Source organism: Podarcis pityusensis, assembly GCF_964106645.2.
Source record: "Podarcis pityusensis genome assembly, chromosome: 7".
In the NCBI taxonomy this organism is placed as follows: Eukaryota; Metazoa; Chordata; class Lepidosauria; order Squamata; family Lacertidae; genus Podarcis; species Podarcis pityusensis.
The window spans coordinates 34831243-34851242 of NC_138031.1; the positions used below are offsets into that span (position 1 = coordinate 34831243).

At 40.6% G+C, this 20000-nt stretch overlaps 2 protein-coding genes across 18 annotated transcripts in view; one reads left to right on the forward strand and one right to left on the reverse strand.

Moving 5' to 3' along the window:
- Positions 1-20000, reverse strand: part of CSPP1 (centrosome and spindle pole associated protein 1) — a 76727-nt gene that overhangs the window by 51178 nt on the left and 5549 nt on the right. For 14 of the 17 annotated variants that reach the window (XR_013988528.1, XM_081013284.1, XM_081013280.1 and 11 more), the window contains exons 1-2: positions 5304-6840; positions 512-662 (exon numbers count right to left, since the gene is read on the reverse strand). Coding sequence is in view for 16 of the 17 variants with exons in the window: in XM_081013284.1 (XP_080869410.1) it covers positions 512-613 (102 nt within the window). In the remaining variant the exon portion in view is untranslated. Of the gene's footprint in view, positions 1-511; positions 663-4590; positions 4922-5303; positions 6841-20000 lie in introns of those variants that run through there. The other 3 variants (XM_081013285.1, XM_081013286.1, XM_081013287.1) reach the window with 3 other exon arrangements.
- Positions 6916-16815, forward strand: COPS5 (COP9 signalosome subunit 5). The gene is made up of 8 exons (XM_081013580.1): positions 6916-7193; positions 9140-9374; positions 9968-10096; positions 12083-12148; positions 13279-13364; positions 14367-14478; positions 15024-15172; positions 16432-16815. The coding sequence occupies exons 1-8, from the start codon at positions 7042-7044 to the stop codon at positions 16514-16516; spliced, it is 1014 nt and encodes a 337-aa protein (XP_080869706.1). The 5' UTR covers positions 6916-7041; the 3' UTR covers positions 16517-16815.

Below are 20000 nucleotides of genomic sequence, written 5' to 3' on the forward strand. Positions count from 1 at the left end.
CAAAATAAATAGGAAAAACAGACAGACCTCAGCGTAACACTCAAAACGGAAGTGTGGCACTCAAATCGGAAGCGTAACACTCAAAACGGAGCACGTTCGGCTTCTGAAAAAATTTTGCAAACCGGAACACTTACTTCTGGGTTTGCATTTTTTGGGTTCCAAGTTGTTTGAGTACCAAGGTGTTTGAGAACCAAGGTCCCACTGTATTTCGTTCAGGGATGTGGCACCTGTGGCCCTAGACTATAACACACCATCCATGACGGTTGGCCATGCTAGCTGAGGTTGATGGGAGTCAGAATCCAATAACATCTGAAGAGCCAGAGGTTTGACAACCTTGTTTTAGTTTGTAGGTTACATTGCAATGCAACAGAGGGACTTCAGAATTTCCCTAGCATTTTCTAAAGAGGGGTTGCCACTGGTGAAAACACTATCCTCCAGACTTGTTTACATACAGGAGCACAGTCATAATATTCTTCATCCATTTTTTAACAATAAAGTATCAATTTCCTACCTGCATTTCCATGTAAGGTGGATCATTGTCAAGCTTTGCTTTGTCTTGTGCCAATTTTGCTTTTTGTTCTTCAAGGAACTGGTCTAGGTCCTCAGGCATCATTTTTTCAATTTTGGAAGTGATATAGGGTTATTGATCCATCAGATGCAACCTTCAACAACAGAAATTCATTTTTCTAAGAGCTACTTTATTAAGAACTTTGAATTACTCAGAAATCATCAGAAACGTGAAAATGAGACAGGAAAAAAATACAACCTCTTTTTTATTATCTATTCTTTTCAAGATCTTACTGCAGTCTTACAACACAAGCAAACCACACATGTGGTTTCTGAATAGTCAACGGGACAAGCTGACAAGGGGCCTGCCCAAACAAGATTACTTAAAACATAACCACACTGAAGTGTGGCAAGCAGAAGGTCTTAATAGCAGCCCAGCACAATCATTTTTCCAGGAACTCCAAAACTATAATCCAGAGGCAGTATAAGCGCAGGGATATCCTTTACCATTATTTCCCTCATTGATGGAGGTACCAACTAGCTTCTAACCCTTCCTTCTGCTTGCTGTCACACACACTAGAGTAATTATTTTTAACAATACACATCTAGCATCGTGCATCATCACTGAACTTCTAATTCACTACGTTCAAATTATTCCAACAATTACATGTGAAAGTTGGCAGTTACACGTTCCCATCTGTACCATGATTTATAATTCTACAGGCCTTTATAACATTTTGGTTGGCTCAATAAAGGCATTGCCTTAATATATATTGTGGAGTTTTCTTTACGGCACAACAGTTAACCTTGGCTTGCTTGTTTGTTTTTTGTAAAAAAAAAAACAAATTTAGCCAGGATCCTAAACTAGAGGGAAAGGATTTTATAGCACCTGAAGATGGTATTTTATTATTAAAGGGAGAATTCCCTCCAGCCACTGGGTAAAGCTACCCAATTTGGGTTTTGTTGACTTTTTCAGCTATATTTTATCTCTAACAATTTTTATATAATGACTGCATTTTTATTATTATTCTCTACCTACCAGAGGAACCTGTGTGTTTCACCAAAGGATGGAGGCAAAACTAAGCAGCAAGGGGTGGTTGTGCATTTGCAGAAATGGAGACTCAATCATTATGTGTTTTCTCCTTTCCAGAAGGCCTGGGTTGCAACCTGATATACGCAAAACACCTGAAAGGGTCTCATTTGAATGTTTGCTACCTCCTCCCATATTTAAGACTCTATCAGGTGCAGACAAAGGTGGCTTGAATAACAGCCTTTCCCCCTCTCCCCCTTGCCTTTTTTTCATAATCTAGCCAGTGGAAGAATTCTGGAGAACTTGAAAGTTTACACACTTTTGTGACATTATGGTTGGCCTAATAAAGGTAGTGCCTTAATATGTAGCTTTGAACAGTAAAAATGGCCCACTCTTCCATGAGATTGCACAGAATCATGAGCATATTGGTTTAGAAGAAGTAACAAACACAGCTGAAAAAATGGATATTGTTAAATTGATGGAAGTGTTTGTTGTCATAAATATACAATACTAATTAAACAGCGACCCACACGTACATATTAACTTGATTACTCATGTGATAGCTTTGCTACATGAAAAAGTGTGCACAGAATATGTACCACAGGTAATAACTATTTCTTTACCACTTACTCTCTCACATGATGTCAATACGCAGGAAGTTCAAATAATAATAATAATTGCATTCTAGGATAATTCAATTACAATTCTCCTGATACAGAACAATCAATGCTAAAAATAAGTTCCCTTTTGGAGTCCTCTAAATCCTTAATCACATTAGTTTGCATGCTGATAAAATACACGTCCTTAGAACAGGACTGGCAGGACAGATTGTTATCTCCCTACACAGGACAAGTTTGAAAGGTGCATGGAGCCACTCACTTGACAATCACTTGACATCAGCCGACCTATTTTGCCTGCTATTTTCTGCTGTGCTGTGAACCAGCCTCTGAAGACCTGTCCATCAGCTTATGATCAAACATTCATAAGTTCAGGTCAAAGTGCTGCAGAAAACAGCAGTTATTTTAACTTGTTAAGTTCATATGTCTATATATTATATGCTAAAAAAAGTTACCATGCAGGTAACTTATTAATGTGCAGTATAAAAATGCTGTAAAGAAGTAAGCATAACTTTACCAATTTATCAGTGAGAGACAAATTTTTCAGTTACTCTCCCCTCACAAGCCAAGCAGCCATTTGATATCTCAGTGCCAATTAGCATCAGACAATACATAAAGCCAATCTTATAGTTTGGTCCTAGTATTCACACCAATTTATTATTATTATTATTATTATTATTATTATTATTTATTTAATTATATACCGCCCTATACATGGGAGTCTCAGGGTGGTTCACAGAATAATTGTAATCCCTGCAAAGGAAGAATTTTGGCCAAAGCATAGCATAAGATTTTCCTCATGAGCAGTATCCCTTGAAAGCCCCCAGTGGGAAAAGATTCTACAACGAAAGGTCAGAACTCCTCTCCTGCCTCCCTGCAGCAATATGATGGTTATACGTATTGGAACCTCTTGTGCAGCACTTCAAAAAGAAACTCCAGCATTGTTGTCAAAGTACGGTATATGGCAAGCAAGTAATAGTGAACCACAGAGAGAACTTGACCTTCAAACAGAGATGGCCTGGATTTACCAGAAATGCCTTGTCAGATGGTACTGTTACAAAAATGGCAACAGCAGAGCTTTTCATCACCACAAACACTGTCAAGTTCTTTGAACAGAACCCCTGCTGCTCAGTTGTTCAGCATCAGTACCAGTTGAGTATCTACCCTTGAACCTCACCAACCACCTGCCTAATGTAAACCAGACTCGACAACAAGGTGGAGGTGATCGCCAAAGAGAAACCACTCCAATAGGTTGCAGCAGTTGTCAAGCAGGGCCAATCCATCAGCATTCTACTGAAAGGTCAGCTCTGTCAGGCTCCTCCTATCCTGGAACTGTTTTCATTCCAGCTGGTCACAATAAAAACTGCTATTTAACTTTGGTGTCTGAGTTTGCTTTACCCACCTCTTTCCTCCCCATCCTTTTTTCATTTTTGTGTCATGTATTTTAGATTACAAAACTTATTTTTTATTGATAATATGTAAGCTACTCTGAAAGCCTTTGTGGCTGAACAGCAGAGTAAAAATGCACTAAATAAACCATGCTAGTGACAAAAGGTCAATCTGCTTTTTCACTAGTCCAGTCAGGTCACTGAAAGAGCAGCCTGCATGGTCAATGACAGTGGGAATCAGATATCCTTTAAGAGATTTCTACAGTTAGTTCCACCAATGTCACCACAGGGAAAGCCTCACTTACTAAACCATGGCTTTGGCAGTGATATCACAAAAAGAGGGAGCTGTGGCTTCAGAAGATAATGATCCAACTATGCCAGTGTTATTTAACACACCTGCAGTGCTGGAGCTAGAGGATATGCCCCAGGTGGCAGCAAATATCATTCTGCCCTGAGTCATGTCTACTCAGAAGCAAGAATTCAATGGGGCTTACTTCCAGGTAAATAAGTGTTAGTAAGAGAGAACTGCAATTTCAATCATGGCAGTTCATAAGTCAGCCCTACTGAATTCAACTGAGGCAGCAGCAGTGCAGTCTTTTGCCCTCTGCAGCAAAATTTATAAAGCCTGCACTGCACACTCAACAAGTGGCCCACCTGTTTCTAGACTGGTGCTGAATATATTGGAAATGCATCCCAACCTCAATTTTTACTTCGTAAAAACCTCTATTTGTTACTAAGGCCAAGAAGCCGTAACAATGAACCGAGATTGCCTCAAAACCACTCATTGAAGAAATCTATATGCAATAGTCTGACTAACAGATTCACTAGCAAACCAGTTTGTAAATGAAACAGACTTCTATTCACTGAATGGTGGGAATACCTAGAATGATCACTGGCCTTGAGATATATTATTTGTTGGCTTTAATGCTTTCGAAACGTTTCACACTACCACTAGCCATTCCTTAATACTAAAGTTACAATCCCTTGTACACTTTTTAGTAAGTACCATTGCACTCGGCCGCATTTGCTTCTGAGTAAACATACTTACAATCACATTGTATGTATTTTGGGAGGTATTCCTAAAGCTAGACGCTTATGACAAAACTGTCTTGACGGTCCATAAGAAGAGTCCCTTGAACAGATGCTGTTCGTTCATGGCCTGGTATCTTTACATATTTTCGTCTTTGAAGCCCTTCTTCACATCCATGCGATATGTTTAAGGCGCCACAGATACCCGAGAGCAGAAACCTTCCCTATCTCCAGGCATCAGCAAAGGGAGTCATAGGATAGGGGAGGTTGAGGAAAGAAAGGGTGGGCTCGGAAGAGCAGAGCAACTGTAGCTTCCACGCCTGCCCAGGGCGTCGGTCTCTTTAAGAAGCTATACGGCGTTGTTAGGCAACCAGATTACAACAAAACCCGGGGCCTCTCCGCACTCCTGGACCCGCGCAGTCTGCGCTCCTCTAAAGAAAGGCACAACTCCCAGTCCGAGGAATAAGACTCCAAGGTGCAACATTCCCCCCACCCAAAAAAAAAAAAAAAAGAGAGGATTTTGCGCGCACAAAAACTCCCCCCTACCCGAGCGAAGCCCCTCGAGGAGAGCCCCAAACTCCCCCCAAACTCTTAAAGGATGCATGCGGGGACTTCCCTCAGCACCCCGCGCGCGCCAAGACGCCCCTTCCTCATCCTCGTCTACTTCGGGCGAATATTCCACCCCCAGGGATGCGCTCTTTGCGCGCACTTCCCAACCCTCTCCCAAGTTACCGGACGGGTGCGCGCCTCTCTCTCTCTCTCTCTCGTCCGAGGTCTTTGGAGCTGCAGCCGCTCGGAACCCGCCCGAAACGCACCTCTCGCTCCGGAGAGGCCCAGCCGCCGGCGGGTTGTCAAACAGCTGCTACGGCAGCGCCTCCCGTCGCCTCGCCTCGCCGCTCCGCCGAAGTCGCTCCAGCTCTCCGCCTTCTCGGGGAGGAGCCAGCCTAACGGCCGGAGAGGGGACGGGGCTGCTGCGCACGAACAGCTCCCTCTGGTGCTTGTCGCCAAGAGGAAACCCGGCCTAAAACCTGTAGCTCAGTAGAACAGCGCCTTAAGGGGGGTTTGTCTCCTGAAAAGGAAAGCTGCTAAGTCCTACTCGACCCTCCTTTAAATCCTTTTAACGGCAGGTGTTTTGAGAGTTGCGCGGGGTTGCTCAGCGGCCAAGGGCGGGCGCTCTGTGCATGCTCGGAAAAACATGTTGTTTTTGCTATCACTTCGTCGCGGGGCGAGTGCAAACCGCACAATCAAAGGCTAGCTAGGCAATGTTGTTGGAAACCGAAGGCAATAACATCCCGCTGCTTTTTAGGCGGACCCAGTTGAGTCTGGCCTGGCCACTCTGTGGGTACTTTGCGCATGTTTTTATTCCGCACCCTGGAATATAGGCGTGATGTTCTTTCACTTTCTAGAATGGCGATATCTCTCCTCAATATAGAGACATATAAGAACTCTCTTTCTCTCTGCTCTTGACTATATTAGGGGAAATCTAGAAGCTCTGTTTCTAAGCAAATGAGAGTTAAAGAACACGCCCCTATGCCCTACATTATTCCCTCAGAGAATTCTGGGCACTGTAGTTTGTTAAGGGTTGCTGGGAATTGTAACAGAGGGATAAATGTACAGTACTTTAAAAAGGTATAGTGCGTGCACAGTCTTAAAAGTATGGTGTGTGCACAGAGTCAAGAACAGCACGGTGATGCAGAATATGAGGAGTGCCTCAACAGATGAAAATGCATTGGTTATGGGGGAGCAGAGAAGGGGATGCGTTCTTATATGTTCATTCAAAACGAACGTTTCATAGAATTTTAAGAGCTGAAAGGGATCTTGGGTGTCACGTAGTGCTCAACGCAGAACCCACAATGCAGGAGAGAGGACTCCAGCACCCCTGACAGGTGGCAGCCCAGCCTCTGGTTTTAAATTTCAGAGGTGAAAGCTATGAATAAGCTGGAGGGCATACCCCATAATGCGCCATTGGGATGTCATGTTTTTTAGATACCAGAAACTCACTTTAAAATGTGGAGTAGTTTGCCCTCACAAATAAAAGGCAGGCTTTGCGATGGCAGGGAAGACGTGGATATAATTTTTACGCGTCTTTCCTGGAAGTCAGACGTGGGGTGGGAATAATTCTTTCGGGGCAGAGCGGGTTAATGACTGACTCCCAGGAGGGCTCGGGCCAGTGCACGACGCCTCTCCTCGATGGGCGGGGTTGTCCCTGCGGAAAGACTGGGATGGCCGATCTCCGCGCGGGAGGCTAATTCCACCGTTTCTCGCTAGGGGGCGGGCGAGCCAGCTCGAGGCGTCTCGGAGCGGGCGGAACCGTTCGCGGGGGACTCTCTATCCCCGCCCAGCCCGCTTTCCCAGCGCCTACACCCACTTCCGCCGCGCTTGCTTCGCTCTGTTGCGGCAAGCAGGCCGGGAGGCTCGACTGCCCGGAGGGTCTATCATCGGCTCGGCTCGGCCTGAGGAACCTGGTGAGATGGCAGCGGCCGGCCCGTCCGGGAGCGGGATGGCCCAGAAGACGTGGGAGATGGCCAACAACATGCAGGAGGCGCAGAGCATCGACGAGATCTATAAGTACGACCGCAAGCAGCAGCAGGAGATCCTGGCGGCGAAGCCGTGGACCAAGGAGTAAGTGGGCGGGTGGGCAAAGCGGGGGAGGATCTCCTCCCAGGCCCAGTTCAAAGGACTCGGCCCGGACCCCGGTGCTGTTTGGTCCCGGGAGAGGAAGGGCGAGGGGCTGTGATGATGAAGCACCTGCCCTAGATATTACCTCTCATGTAGGACTTGACAAGAAGAGGTAGAGGTGGGTAAGAGGAAAGATCAAAATGCAAAACTCTGGACAGGTGCAGATAAGAAAGATTGCCTCCTGCAGATCTTAAGAGAAGAAAAGGTAACAGGTCTTGACAGTCGTTTGTAAAGGTGGGGTAAGCGAGGGGAGGCGGGGAGTCAAAGATAAATACAAGGAAAGTAGAAATGATGGGTAAATGCCCCATATCAACACACAGACACGGCATGACTCCTTCATTTTGACACCGAGTGAAGGCAAGGGGGGGTTATGAAATGGAAAAACAAGCAGCCTCCCAAGAACAAATGTTACTAGCAAATGAAACGTCTCAAAATGTTGCATGCTGAAAAGTGAAAGGCCTTTTCTGGGGGGAAATAAGTAACTCGCACACTTCTGGAACTCCCCCTTCTCACAGTTTTCTAAGTATTCCCAAATGTGTGAGGGGTCAAAGAGTCATTTGCTCTTAATTGAACAAATTGGTAGAAGCAAGGGTTCTGTACCTGGGTTTCTCACATCCACACAATTTACTGCTGTACAACATAGGTTGCTTGTTACATTAAGAGAAAAACATTTTGTTCTTTTGAAATCTGGATCTATTTTATTAGTTTGAAATATTTATTTGCCACCCTATAACCATGTTCTCGGGGTGCCTTACAACAAATATAAAGGTGATTAAAATATGCATAATAAATCTATAAAATATATAAAATTAAAAATTCATAGCTCTAGTGATAATGATTTTTTTGTAGCAGTAACAGATTTAAAGGCCTGGAACAATGAAAACGTTTTACTGAAATGACATCAGATTAGGCATGTGGTGAGCCTCTTTGGGGAGAGCATTTTATAGCCAGGGTACCATAAATGAAAACACCCTTTTGCCAGTAGCTACCACATGCACCTCCGGAAGAAGGACCATAGAAGATCTTAAGGTTTAAGTAGGTGCATATGGGTATGTACTATACTGTTGAGTATATCTGTAACCTCTGTGTTTAGCGAGTGCCTTTCTCCAGCTTCACCTAGTTTGCCATCTATACCTGACCACTACAGTCCTTGTATTGATAACCTCAAGACTGGATTACTGCAATGTCCTCTATGTGTAGGGCTGGCCTTGAGCCTGGTACTGAAACTCCAGCTAGTGCAGAGTGCAGCAGCTATGGCCAACAGAATTTGACACATTTGCTAAAATATTTGGCTGCCCACATGCTGCCAAGCCAGGTTCAAATTTCTTGTACAGTAGTCCTATATAAACCCTGAAGAAATTGGGTCCAAGATACCTTAAGGACTGCCTGAGGCCTTACATCTCAGTTTGATCACTAAGATCACCCTGAGAAGTGCTGTTAGTTGTCCTCTTTGTTACAGATGCCCAACTTAATTCAACTAGAAGTATTTAGTGTCCCTGGTCCCATGTGAAGATTCAGCAGACATTCTCACTGCTAACTTTCAGATGTCTCTCAAATATGTTTTTATTAAGATAGTGCTTTACATTCAGTGATTTAAATTTTCCAAAGATGGGCCAGTCATTTTTGTGATTATTTTGTATTTTTTATGGTGGCATTGTTTTTTATTGCATCTGCATACTGCTATACACCACCTTGATATTTTATATCTGGTTGATTTAAAAAAGTTATTTTTTATAAACAAAATCTTATCCAGTATCAATTTATTGATTCTGAGTTTCAGGGTGAGCTCTCTTGCCTTAAATCGTTTATTGTGTTTTGTGTTTCTTCTTTTCGTTCTCTGTCATAATAGATATTGTTCTGAGCTCTTTTTTTATTATTATTTATTGCAGTCACCACTATTTCAAGTACTGCAAGATCTCTGCTCTGGCCCTCCTGAAGATGGTCATGCATGCTAGGTCAGGAGGCAATTTGGAAGTGATGGGATTAATGCTTGGAAAAGTGGATGGCGAAACTATGATTATCATGGACAGCTTTGCTTTACCAGTCGAAGGCACTGAAACACGAGTTAATGCTCAGGCTGCTGCATATGAATATATGGCTGCGTATATAGAAAATGCAAAGCAGGTAAAAAGGGAAGACTGATTTCCTTTTAGCAAGTTAGCAAGTTAAAACTGTTTATAATCACATCTGGGATTGGAGACACCTCAGTTTATAATTTGTGAACAACATGTGTTGCCCTTGAACCCCAATATGCTGTCACTTACACCACCAGTTGAGTATAAGTTTGGATCAGATTTAGTTCAGATACATTTTTCTCCTCTAGTTACCTTATTGAAGGGCTTCAGTGTTGTGTTTCTTTATGCATTTTCTTACTGCTTAATTTTCTCCATTTTATGTACATCTTGTCTTAGAATTTTTTTAAAAAATAATTTCTTCAATTTAATTTCTGCTTTTGTTAAGTGAACAACAAGCTCATTATTTGCAAAAATAATAATACGGTAGCTTCTGGGCTTCCTGCCTGGCCATCTTTTTCAGAAAACAATTTTGGAGTAGATGGGCTTTGTGTCTGATCCTGTAGGACTTTTTATGTTCATACATGGCTTAATTTTGAAATATCTGCAGTTTGCCAACTGTCCAAAAGAGGGCAGTATTCACAATGATTAAATTCAGTTTAACCTGCTTTCTTCCTCTTTCCCTTTTTTAAAAACTTTGGTTAGGTTGGTCGATTAGAAAATGCAATTGGCTGGTATCACAGCCACCCTGGCTATGGCTGCTGGCTTTCAGGAATTGATGTCAGTACTCAGATGCTTAACCAGCAATTTCAAGAACCATTTGTGGCTGTGGTTGTAAGTATATATTGGAATTCAAGCAAATTAAATACTAAATAGACAGTAAATTTAAGTTCTATAGCTATAAAAAACTGGATGGCGTTTTACCTATTACCGTTTTTTTTGTAACCAGGTAACTCCTATTAAAAAACTGTTCACACTACTTTCTATTTCTTATATATTGGATGTAATTTCTTTTATATCTTGTTCTATTGAGCCATAAACTCAGCTGCCCTTTTCATTTGATCACAACTAATTCAAGTCAGTATTTGCAGGATCACTTTGTAACATTGGAAAACTATGCATATACTGAATTGCCTATCACAGGGTAAGAACTTCTCATTGATTAGTTGAAGACATGCTCATGGGAGCAGATTCTTCTATTAAAACAAATTACATTTACATTTTAAGAGTCTTGTGTGCAGGAGCTAAAATGAAGAAGGATAAGGCTTCCCGAATTCCCTAACTCCTCTGCTGTCCGTATGGACATTGGAGTATTAGGGTCCATTGCTCCCCTTTCCAGAGTTCCCCTGTTCAGCAGAGAGAATTTTGTTACTTACACCATATGAAGCAGAACCAAGAATAGCTCTTGTTATTACACTTGTTCCTACAACTAAGACTGTTTTCAAGATAGTCTTTAATCAGGAGAACCGTATGTCTAAATAATTGCTTGGGAGAGTTTTAAGAAGCATAAAGCAGGAGACAGGTCTATTGTTGGCTGGGAGGTGGGTACCAAATTTAGCCTCCCCAGCCTGTTTTTACTGCTACTGCACCTGAAGAACATCAGCTTGCAGAGAAGCCAGAAGGTTGTGGCCAGTTAGTGCTACAACTGTAGCTGCTTCAGAAGCCTATTTATTTGGAGGCTGTTGGAGTGGCAGGTTGCTTGCTACTGGTGGGCCTGACCTGGTGATCATGTGATGAGGGTGGACACACCCACCTGGCAGATTAATTGATCCTAGGTGTAAGATTGGAGATGGGGCAGGAGTTATGTGAGTAAGCCTGGCTTCTAAGTAAGAGGATGAATGCTGGATAACTATGTGGAGAGAGGATGAATGCAGTTCACAAATGCATATCTAGTACAATTGGTGGGCATTTGGTAATTATGCATTCATTGTTTTTTTATTGTATTTTTCCTTTGCCTAAATATTCTATTCACCGCTTAAGGGGCCTTAGGGCCAAAAAGCAGTGTATAAATCTACAACAGCAACAAAATTATCTTGCAGTATTTCTAGACTTTCAACTTACATTGTGGAGTGTCCACTTGAAAACAGTTGTAAACTTTTTAACATATTGGGGTAGTAGCCAGTATTTGCTCAAACCTCTCCATTGTGGGCAGCTGTGTCAAATGGTGCTACAGTAGAGAAAGAGGGAATCATTCGAAATTGGGCTGAAGAATCTTGCACCAATGGAACAGTTTCTTCTATTGATTTCAGGTAGTTCTCTCATCATATTGCAGCCCCATATGAAACGTCCCACAATGTTCAGGAGGTTTTCAGGAAACACTTTATTGGAAGCGGGAGAGGAGGCAAGATTAGTTGTGCAAGCTTCCATTTATTCATGTAACCACTAAGTACGACTCATAGGCCTTTTTCACTGCTCCATTGATGTCATAATCTAAACCAAGGCTTTTCCTCAAGGAAATGACAGTTTAAGCCACTAAACTAGAATCTTTGACTTTCTACAAAAGTCATATTATATTGATATTTTTTGGACAGGTCCTAATCATTCTACTATAAAGGATAATGTGATTGGAATAATGCCCTTGATCTATATCAGTGGTGTCCAACCCTTTCTCCCCCCAAAAAGCTCAAAGACTTTGGCCTCCCCCCCCCAAAAAAAGCCCCCCCAAGCTCCTCCTCCCTCCAATGGCAATGGGTAGATCACTGCCAGTTTTTTTATACTGGGAGTAGCTCGCAGTCTCTTGGGAGTTGGACATGCCTGATCTACAGTTAAGAAAATGGTGTTCAGTGCATTTTGTACAGTAATTCTCACATCATTTTACAGATTGATCCAACAAGGACAATATCTGCAGGAAAAGTAAATCTTGGAGCTTTTAGAACATATCCTAAGGTAACAATAATTATATAACCAAATGTATATGATGTAAGGATCCACCCTATGGATTTATTTTATTTATTTAACAAAATTTATATACAGATTGATTGTAAGAAAACATAACATTCCAAATGCTTTTTATTGATAATTAAAATTATCAAGCATCTAAAAATATTCAAAAGGTTGTTAAAATCAATAGTAGCTAAAAATATATAAAACACATGTAACTTCTGCAGGTCTGTGTAGGCTTGCCTAAACAAAAATGTTTTCAGCAGTTGCCAAAAGAATACAGTGAAGGTGCCTGCCTGATGTCAACAGGCAGGAAGTTCCAAAGTGTAGGTGCCGCCACACTAAAATAGTGATTTCTTACAAGGGCAAAATGAGTATTATGTGGCACCTGTAATCGTGCCAGTTCCACATATGAGAGCAGTGTACTGGGCATATCTAGGGTAAGGGAATCCCACAAGAAAACTGGTCCCAAGCTGTTAAGAGCTTTGTATACTAAAAGCAACACTTTGAACTTGGCCCTGTAGCAAATGGACAGTCATTGCAGATCTCTGAGCAGAGGTATTATATACTGACATGGTCTCACTTCTGCCAGCAGCCATGCTGCAGCATTCTGCACTAATTCCAGCTTTCAAATCAAGTGCAGGGGAAGCCCCATGTAGAGTGCACTGCAGTAATTCAGTCTTGAAGTCACCAATGCTTGAACTACTGTAGTCAAGCTCTCCTGGTCCATAGTTTTCACAGCTGGGTAAAAGGCGCGTTAGCCACTGACAGTGCCTGGGCCTCCATTTACAGAGTGGATCCAGAAGCACCCTAAATATATATATACCTGTTCCTTTAGGAGGAATGCAACCCTGTCTAGGACAGGCAGTTGACCAATTTATCAGACATAACAACTACCACTCGTCCACAGTGCCTCTGGGTCTTGGCAGGATTCGAGCTCAACTTATTTTCCCACATCCATCCCACCAGTGCATCCAGACACCATCCCATGGCCAGCATGGCCTCTCTTGATTCAGATGTTATGGATAAATGAAGCTGCGTATCATCAGCATACTAATGGAAAAATCTGGATCTGTTTATATGAAAAGATGTTGCCTTACAACTTCAGTATCATAATTTGTTTCTTTATCTTTCAGGGCTACAAGCCTCCTGATGAGGGCCCTTCTGAATATCAGACTATCCCACTTAATAAAATAGAAGACTTTGGTGTGCACTGTAAACAGTAAGGAATTATTTCCTCATAGATAGATTTCAAAATGTTTTCCAGCTTGGAAAGAAATGTTTGAAAAGATTTGTGAAAGATTTGTGAAATTACCCAAGGCTTCCTGGATAGTCATATATTGAGGGGGGCGGGAGGTATGTTTTCCTTTTGAAACAAAAAGAGGACAGTTGCTCACTAACAGACAAGAGGTTGAATCCAGACTTCCTCTCTGAATGGAGTTTTTCTCATGGAATACTCCACTGGAAGAAGGGGGATGAGGCAATTTTCTCCTATTTCTTCTCCCTGTAAACTCCAGTGCTCCCGAAAAAGTTGGTCCAGAAGTGAGGGGGTACTCTGTAGAACAGCATTCCCAATGCAATGTGAGGAAATTTTATCAACAATGTGTTGCTTAAATGAGTTTTAGTAGAAAAGTTGTCCTGGGCAGTTTTTCCTCAAGAAGCATTAAACTTGATAAAAGTTTCCTTGCAGCACATTGAGAACTATATCTAATATGCAGCTGTCCACTGTTTTGTTTTTGGATTTTTCTATGGCTGTTGTTTATCCCCTCTCCACTTCTGTGTAGGTGTTTGTTTTGCCCTATTCAAAGCTCAGGGGAGGGGTTATGGTGATAGTTCAGTATCCACAATACAATCATTCTGGTATATGTTTTGAGCATAAGACTACTGAGTGGCACTTTGTGGAACCAAGGCACGATTGATATGGCAGACATGAAATGATCCCTTAAATACTATCATACTGGGTGTACTGGACTGTTTTAGAATAGAGGTAGAGAACCTATGGCTCTTCAACTCCTGTCATTCTGGCTAGGGCTGATGGGAGTTGGAGTCCAGCAGCATCTGGAGGACCACAAGTCTCCCCACTTGTTTTAAAAGGAAAGATGATATTGTTTCTTGGTCACATTTATGTTCTTGGGATTTGTCTATATTTGAGAGTTTTTTAAATGTAACATTTCATTGTGCAGTTCATTTGAAAGTTGTTCATATACTTTTTTTTGCAAAACAGGTATTATGCTTTAGAAGTCTCCTATTTCAAATCTTCTTTGGATCGCAAGTTGCTTGAGCTTTTGTGGAACAAATACTGGGTGAACACACTAAGTTCATCTAGTTTGCTTACTGTAAGTATCTTCATGACTTTTAAACCTGATCAGTAGGGTGTTCCAAAAATAAGCACTTTGGAGTTTCTTTCTGTAGGCTGGAAGATAAAACGAAACAGGAACAGAGAGGTATATGGAAGTGGAACCCAAGAGAAGCCTGTGCAGTGTACATGTTCCTGTGCAAGTGATCTTGTATCCAATTACAAATCAGTCAGCACAAATCTGTTGCAAACTTTATGTTGAATCCATTGCAAGGAAAGAAGCTGGAAAGAAGCCAACTTTCTTCCCTCCAACTTTTTGCATCTTTTCAGAGAGTGCTGTTTATCTTGTCTAGCAACTAAATATTCTAAATTTAATTTCTTACTGGCTACTGCTAAAAGACAGAGTAAACTTTAAAAGAACTAAAGTGCTTTAAATGAATTTTAATTACATTATTGCCTTACGCACAAAACAAAGTCTAGCGGTTGTAAATGTTTTAAAGGTGGTTACTTGCTCAACATACACTGTTCCAATTAGAAGCATTAATGGCAGTTAAAGAAATGTAAAATCTTATCTTCCAAATGCAGAATGCAGACTACACTACTGGGCAAGTATTTGATCTATCAGAGAAATTAGAACAATCAGAAGCCCAACTGGGTCGAGGAAGTTTCATGTTGGGTTTAGAGTCCCATGACAGAAAATCAGAGGACAAACTAGCCAAAGCAACAAGGGACAGGTAAGGTCTTCTCCTTAACTATATGATTTCAGAACATAAATTATATTATGATTAAAATCACTTTAATCACTTCCTGTGGGTTGTTGTGACATATCACTTGCCAGTTTCATGGATTACTGAATTTTCTTTTTAAGTCTTTGGAGCTCCTAGATGTTCCACCATTCCATTTGTTCCACCATTTTTCTTTTTATGTCGTCTTTAGAGTATAAGCTTAAGTAAGTATGAGGAGAGATTGACACAATGGATCTATAAGTGGATCTGTGCTGCAACTACACTTGGAATACTATGTCACCTCAAAAAGGTTATGGTAGAGTTGGGAAAGGTTCAAAAAAAAGACAACCAAAATGATCAGAGGGATTGAGGATCTTTCCTGTGAAGAAAGGTTGCAACATTTGGGGCTTTTCAGTTTAGAGAAAAGTGGAGACATGATAGAGATGTATAAAGTGAGGCATGGTGTAGAGAAAGTGAGGCATGGTGTAGAGAAAGTGGATAGAGATGTTTTAGCATTAGAACTTTTGGACATCTAACAAAACTGAGTGTTGAAAGATTCAGACAAGAGAAAGTGCTTCACAAAACACAGTTAAACTGTGGAGTTCACTTCTACAAGTAACAATGGCCCCTACCTAACAAGAGAGGCTTTAAAAGAGGATTAGACAAATTCATGAAGAATAAGGCTATAACGGCTACTAGCTATGATGGCTATGTTCTCCCTCCACTATCATAGGTAGTAAGCCTCTGAATATCAGTTGCTGGGAATCATAAGTGAGGATTTGGTGAATCCTCATGTCCTGCTTTCAGGCTTCTCACAGACATCTGGTTGGCCACTGTGAGACGAGGATGCTGAGATGGACCATTGCCCTGACCCGCAGGCTTCTCTTACGTTCTTTAGTGCATGCCAACATGCAACTTCAGTGTATATTGAGACAATATACTACTTCTCCATGTATCTGTCTCAGATCTTTAAACTACTATTGACATAGTACAATAGCTGACATTTTTTTATTTTTTTTAGATTTGAGGTGTCAGACACATAATGTCTGAAATTGTATGTTTCCATATAAAGCATGTTTGAGTTTACCTTTTAAAACAAACAGTTCAGTCAACTATCAGACGCTATGTCTGCCTTTTCATAACTGGATGGTTGTAGAGATTCATGGGGTTATGGGCACCGTGAGCTTCTTAGACATCTGAATAACTTGTAATATAGTGACAGAATTGCATTTAGCCAACTTTAAATTTATGCCTTTGTTTTTCCCAAGCTGCAAGACCACCATAGAAGCAATACATGGATTGATGTCTCAGGTTATTAAGGACAAACTTTTTAATCAAATTAACATTGCTTGAAGTATATCACCGACCGATACGTATCTTCAGAATGGAGACAAACATACCTAGTTGGACTTGTTCAGTTTGGAACTGAAGCCAGAATGGAAATCTTCAGTTAATTTGTTGTACTTTAAATCATCTCTACCACCTCTTTGCTCAATTTTAAGAACAGTGCTCTAAAATTTATTGTAATCTGTTCTTTACCATAAAGTTTTGGTTGTTGCTTCAAAAGAACAATAATTGTGACTGTTTCTGGATTTTGGAAGTTTAGAATTTATCTCTTTGTCAATCTGCAATAAAGATCTCTTTAAAATGGCCAGCTGCTTTTTTCATTTGCTTTGTTTAATTTTATCTCTGAAATTTATCATTCTTTCTCATTCCCATGTAGAACTCTTGAGCCAGAAACTGTAAATTGTCCCAAGCTTAGACCAAGCAGCCTCTCTACTTCTCAGTGCAAAAAATACTACAATCTGTCTTTGGTACATTATCTGCTCTGTACATGTCTTAGAGCAGAGTTCCTTCTTGAAGCTCAAACCTCTAGAATACAGACACAGACAAACACATTTGTGAACATGGTAGTTGTGGTTTTGCCTTGAAAGCCTGTCTAATTGTTTTATGTAGACTCCATAGGCTTGTGTTTTCCAAGATTGCTTTGCATTTCTAGTCACCAACTTTGTTGTGAGGATTGCTGCATCTGTACTGGAATAGTTTTTAAGATGTTTTTATTGTTTTGTTACTTGTTTGCTACTGTGGGCTCCTTTGGGGAGAAAGATGAGGTATAAAATTTTAAAATAATGCTGTTAAGGCATGGTTTGAGAAACAACATTTTACCAGCAGTCATGGTGAGACTTCCTCTTGTATCGCTATCTGTTTTAGAACAGATTAGAACAGAAGCGGGGGGGAAAGAGGATGAATAAGACCCTCTTGGGCAAGCAAGATGCCTCAACTGGATGTAGCCCCCCCCTTATTTTTACATTGGGAATAGAAAAATCTCATAATTGGAACATACTTTTCAATAATTTTAGGAACCAACTATTTAAGTGTCCATAATTCCTCTTAGTTGTTGCTCTTTATCTGTTGCTCTAAAGCAAATTAGCATCTTATTTTGGTCAAGCCAATGGATGTAAGTAAGCTGCACACCGTATAAGCTGAGCCTAACACCCTTTCATAGGGCACAGATAGAGGTCTGGGCACCCACTTCTATCAACTCCATTCTATTAAAGTACAGTGGTACCTCGGGTTAAGTACTTAACTTGTTCCGGAGGTCCGTTCTTAACCTGAAACTGTTCTTAACCTGAAGCACCACTTTAGCTAATGGGGCCACCTGCTGCTGCTGCGCCGCCAGAGCACGATTTCTGTTCTCATCCTGAAGCAAAGTTCTTAACCTGAAGCACTATTTCTGGGTTAGTGGAGTCTGTAACCTGAAGCGTATGTAACCTGAGGTGCCACTGTATAAATACCCTGTAAGTGTATAAACTGTCCCACAAGACTAGTTTATTTCCTGATTTAAGTAATACAAATTTAAAATGTGATCTAGTCTTAAGATTTCAAGGAACGTAGGTAACTGATAATGCTTGAATCAAAATGTAAGTGATTGGTGCACTGAAAAAGGAAGCCGCTTTCATTGAACAGTATTGTTCTGCAATGCATTCTCACTGCTTTGAAGCTATCACTTTAAGATATGTTGGAGGTAATATACAAAAACTCTTCCAGCTTGGAGGTTCCTTGTTTTTTAAAATCAACACAATGTCTAGCCAGTTTTTATTTTGAACAGTCACAATATTGCACAGTACAATAGTACAATGGTATACAGTGAACACCTTTTGAAAATAAGCATGACAAGGCCACGAAGCTTGGAATTATTCTCAGTGTTTCGCAGTTTGAATATGGTATGTTGCAGAGATAAAAGATTACAGGAAAACTGTGTGAATGATATGATGCAGATGTAAGAATCATGCATGCACAGGAATTCATTTATGCTCCTGAAGTCTGCACTGTGTCTAAATTCATTGTATAAACTTAAGTGAAAACATACTGTTTACCTTTCAGCATTCTTCTATATTTCTGGATTATTTTAAAGTTAGTTAAACTGCAATGGCAACTTTGGTGAGCAGGAGCAATGGCTTTCTTGAGTAACTAGTTACATAAAACAGTGCTACAACTGCACTATTGTTCTCATATTTTGTATACATTTTAAGTCTGAATGTGGATGCATTTGTAGACACACATTGTATGTTTAAGACTTAGAATTGCTCCACATATTTACTCATCAATACTTTTGAACTATCCAGTTCCTCCATAAGTATATACGTTGCTTTATAAAATGACCAAAAAACCCCCCAAAATCAACCTCTAGACTCATCTTCCAAGTTCAGGTTGTTTATATGATTTGTACTAAACTTGCATGATGGACTCCATAGATTTTCTGTAGTTCTAAATGTTTTAGCACAGCTGAGTGAAGGGAAGCAGGGATTTACCTGGAATACTTCTATCTCATTGCTCTGTCTGACTTACGCTTTTATAATTATGCCGGTGGCAATGTTCTTTTACAGTAGATGTAGATCTGGGTGTCCTAGTGGGAGGTTATACATCTGAAGCAGTTTGTGGAAAAGAGACATGTACGCCTACTGGTGTGCTGGCACAGCCATTTTTTCCTCTTCTTTTTTTTTTAGGACCATATTAAAATGGAGACAGGATGAACAGCCCTACCTGTTCTACACTGTTTTTCAATTGTACTATTTTATAGTATTGGTTTATTGAAACCAAAATATAACATACATAATATTGGAATGATGACCTGCCTTACACAGTTGATCTCAGAAGTAAAAAGCTTGTAAAGGTGTCTGCAAATGAACACATATGGATAAAATGAATTAAAAATTAGTCTTTCTTTTATTTTCTTCAGGCTGCAGTTTTGCACAATTATGTGCAAACAAATCCCAAATACAGTGGAACTTACTTTTGAGTAAACATGCATAGAATTGTGCTATGAGACTGAGTATCTTAAAATTGCTTGATCACATTAGATGTGTAGATACTGACACAGAACTAAAAAATGTGGCACTTGGGGTTTTTCGCATGTTCATAGCTACATGGATCACAGCAAATACTGTGTTTAAGACAGACAGGATACAGAATGTGTTGCTGTTGTACTTGGAAGTCACAAAATCTTATCTCTTCTTGCATTCTACTAAAATTCCACTCTGTCCAATGTTTTATTCAGAAGGCTCTTCTAGTGCCAAACTGGACGGCATTTCAGCACCAGCCAAAGACCATTTTATTTTCCCAGGCTTTTTAATTGTTGCTTTTAAGCTGTTTGGTGTTTGATAACTCTGCTTCTTCTATATTGCTCTTTTATACTGTAATGTTTGAATGTTGTTTTAATGTTTTTGCTTTAGTATGTTTTGTTTGTAATTTTAATTCTTTTGTAAGCTGCCCTGGGAACTTGTTAAGGGTTAGAATATAAATCAAATAATAAATAAAATATTTGATACAAATGTAT

Bases quoted from the DNA above. Each gene is read 5' to 3' on its own strand.
- COPS5 (XM_081013580.1), top strand. From the start codon at position 7,042: ATGGCAGCGGCCGGCCCGTCCGGGAGCGGGATGGCCCAGAAGACGTGG. The intron at 7,194-9,139 runs GTAAGTGGGCGG...TATTTATTGCAG, and splicing joins GCGAAGCCGTGGACCAAGGA to TCACCACTATTTCAAGTACT. The intron at 13,365-14,366 runs GTAAGGAATTAT...TTTGCAAAACAG, and splicing joins TTTGGTGTGCACTGTAAACA to GTATTATGCTTTAGAAGTCT.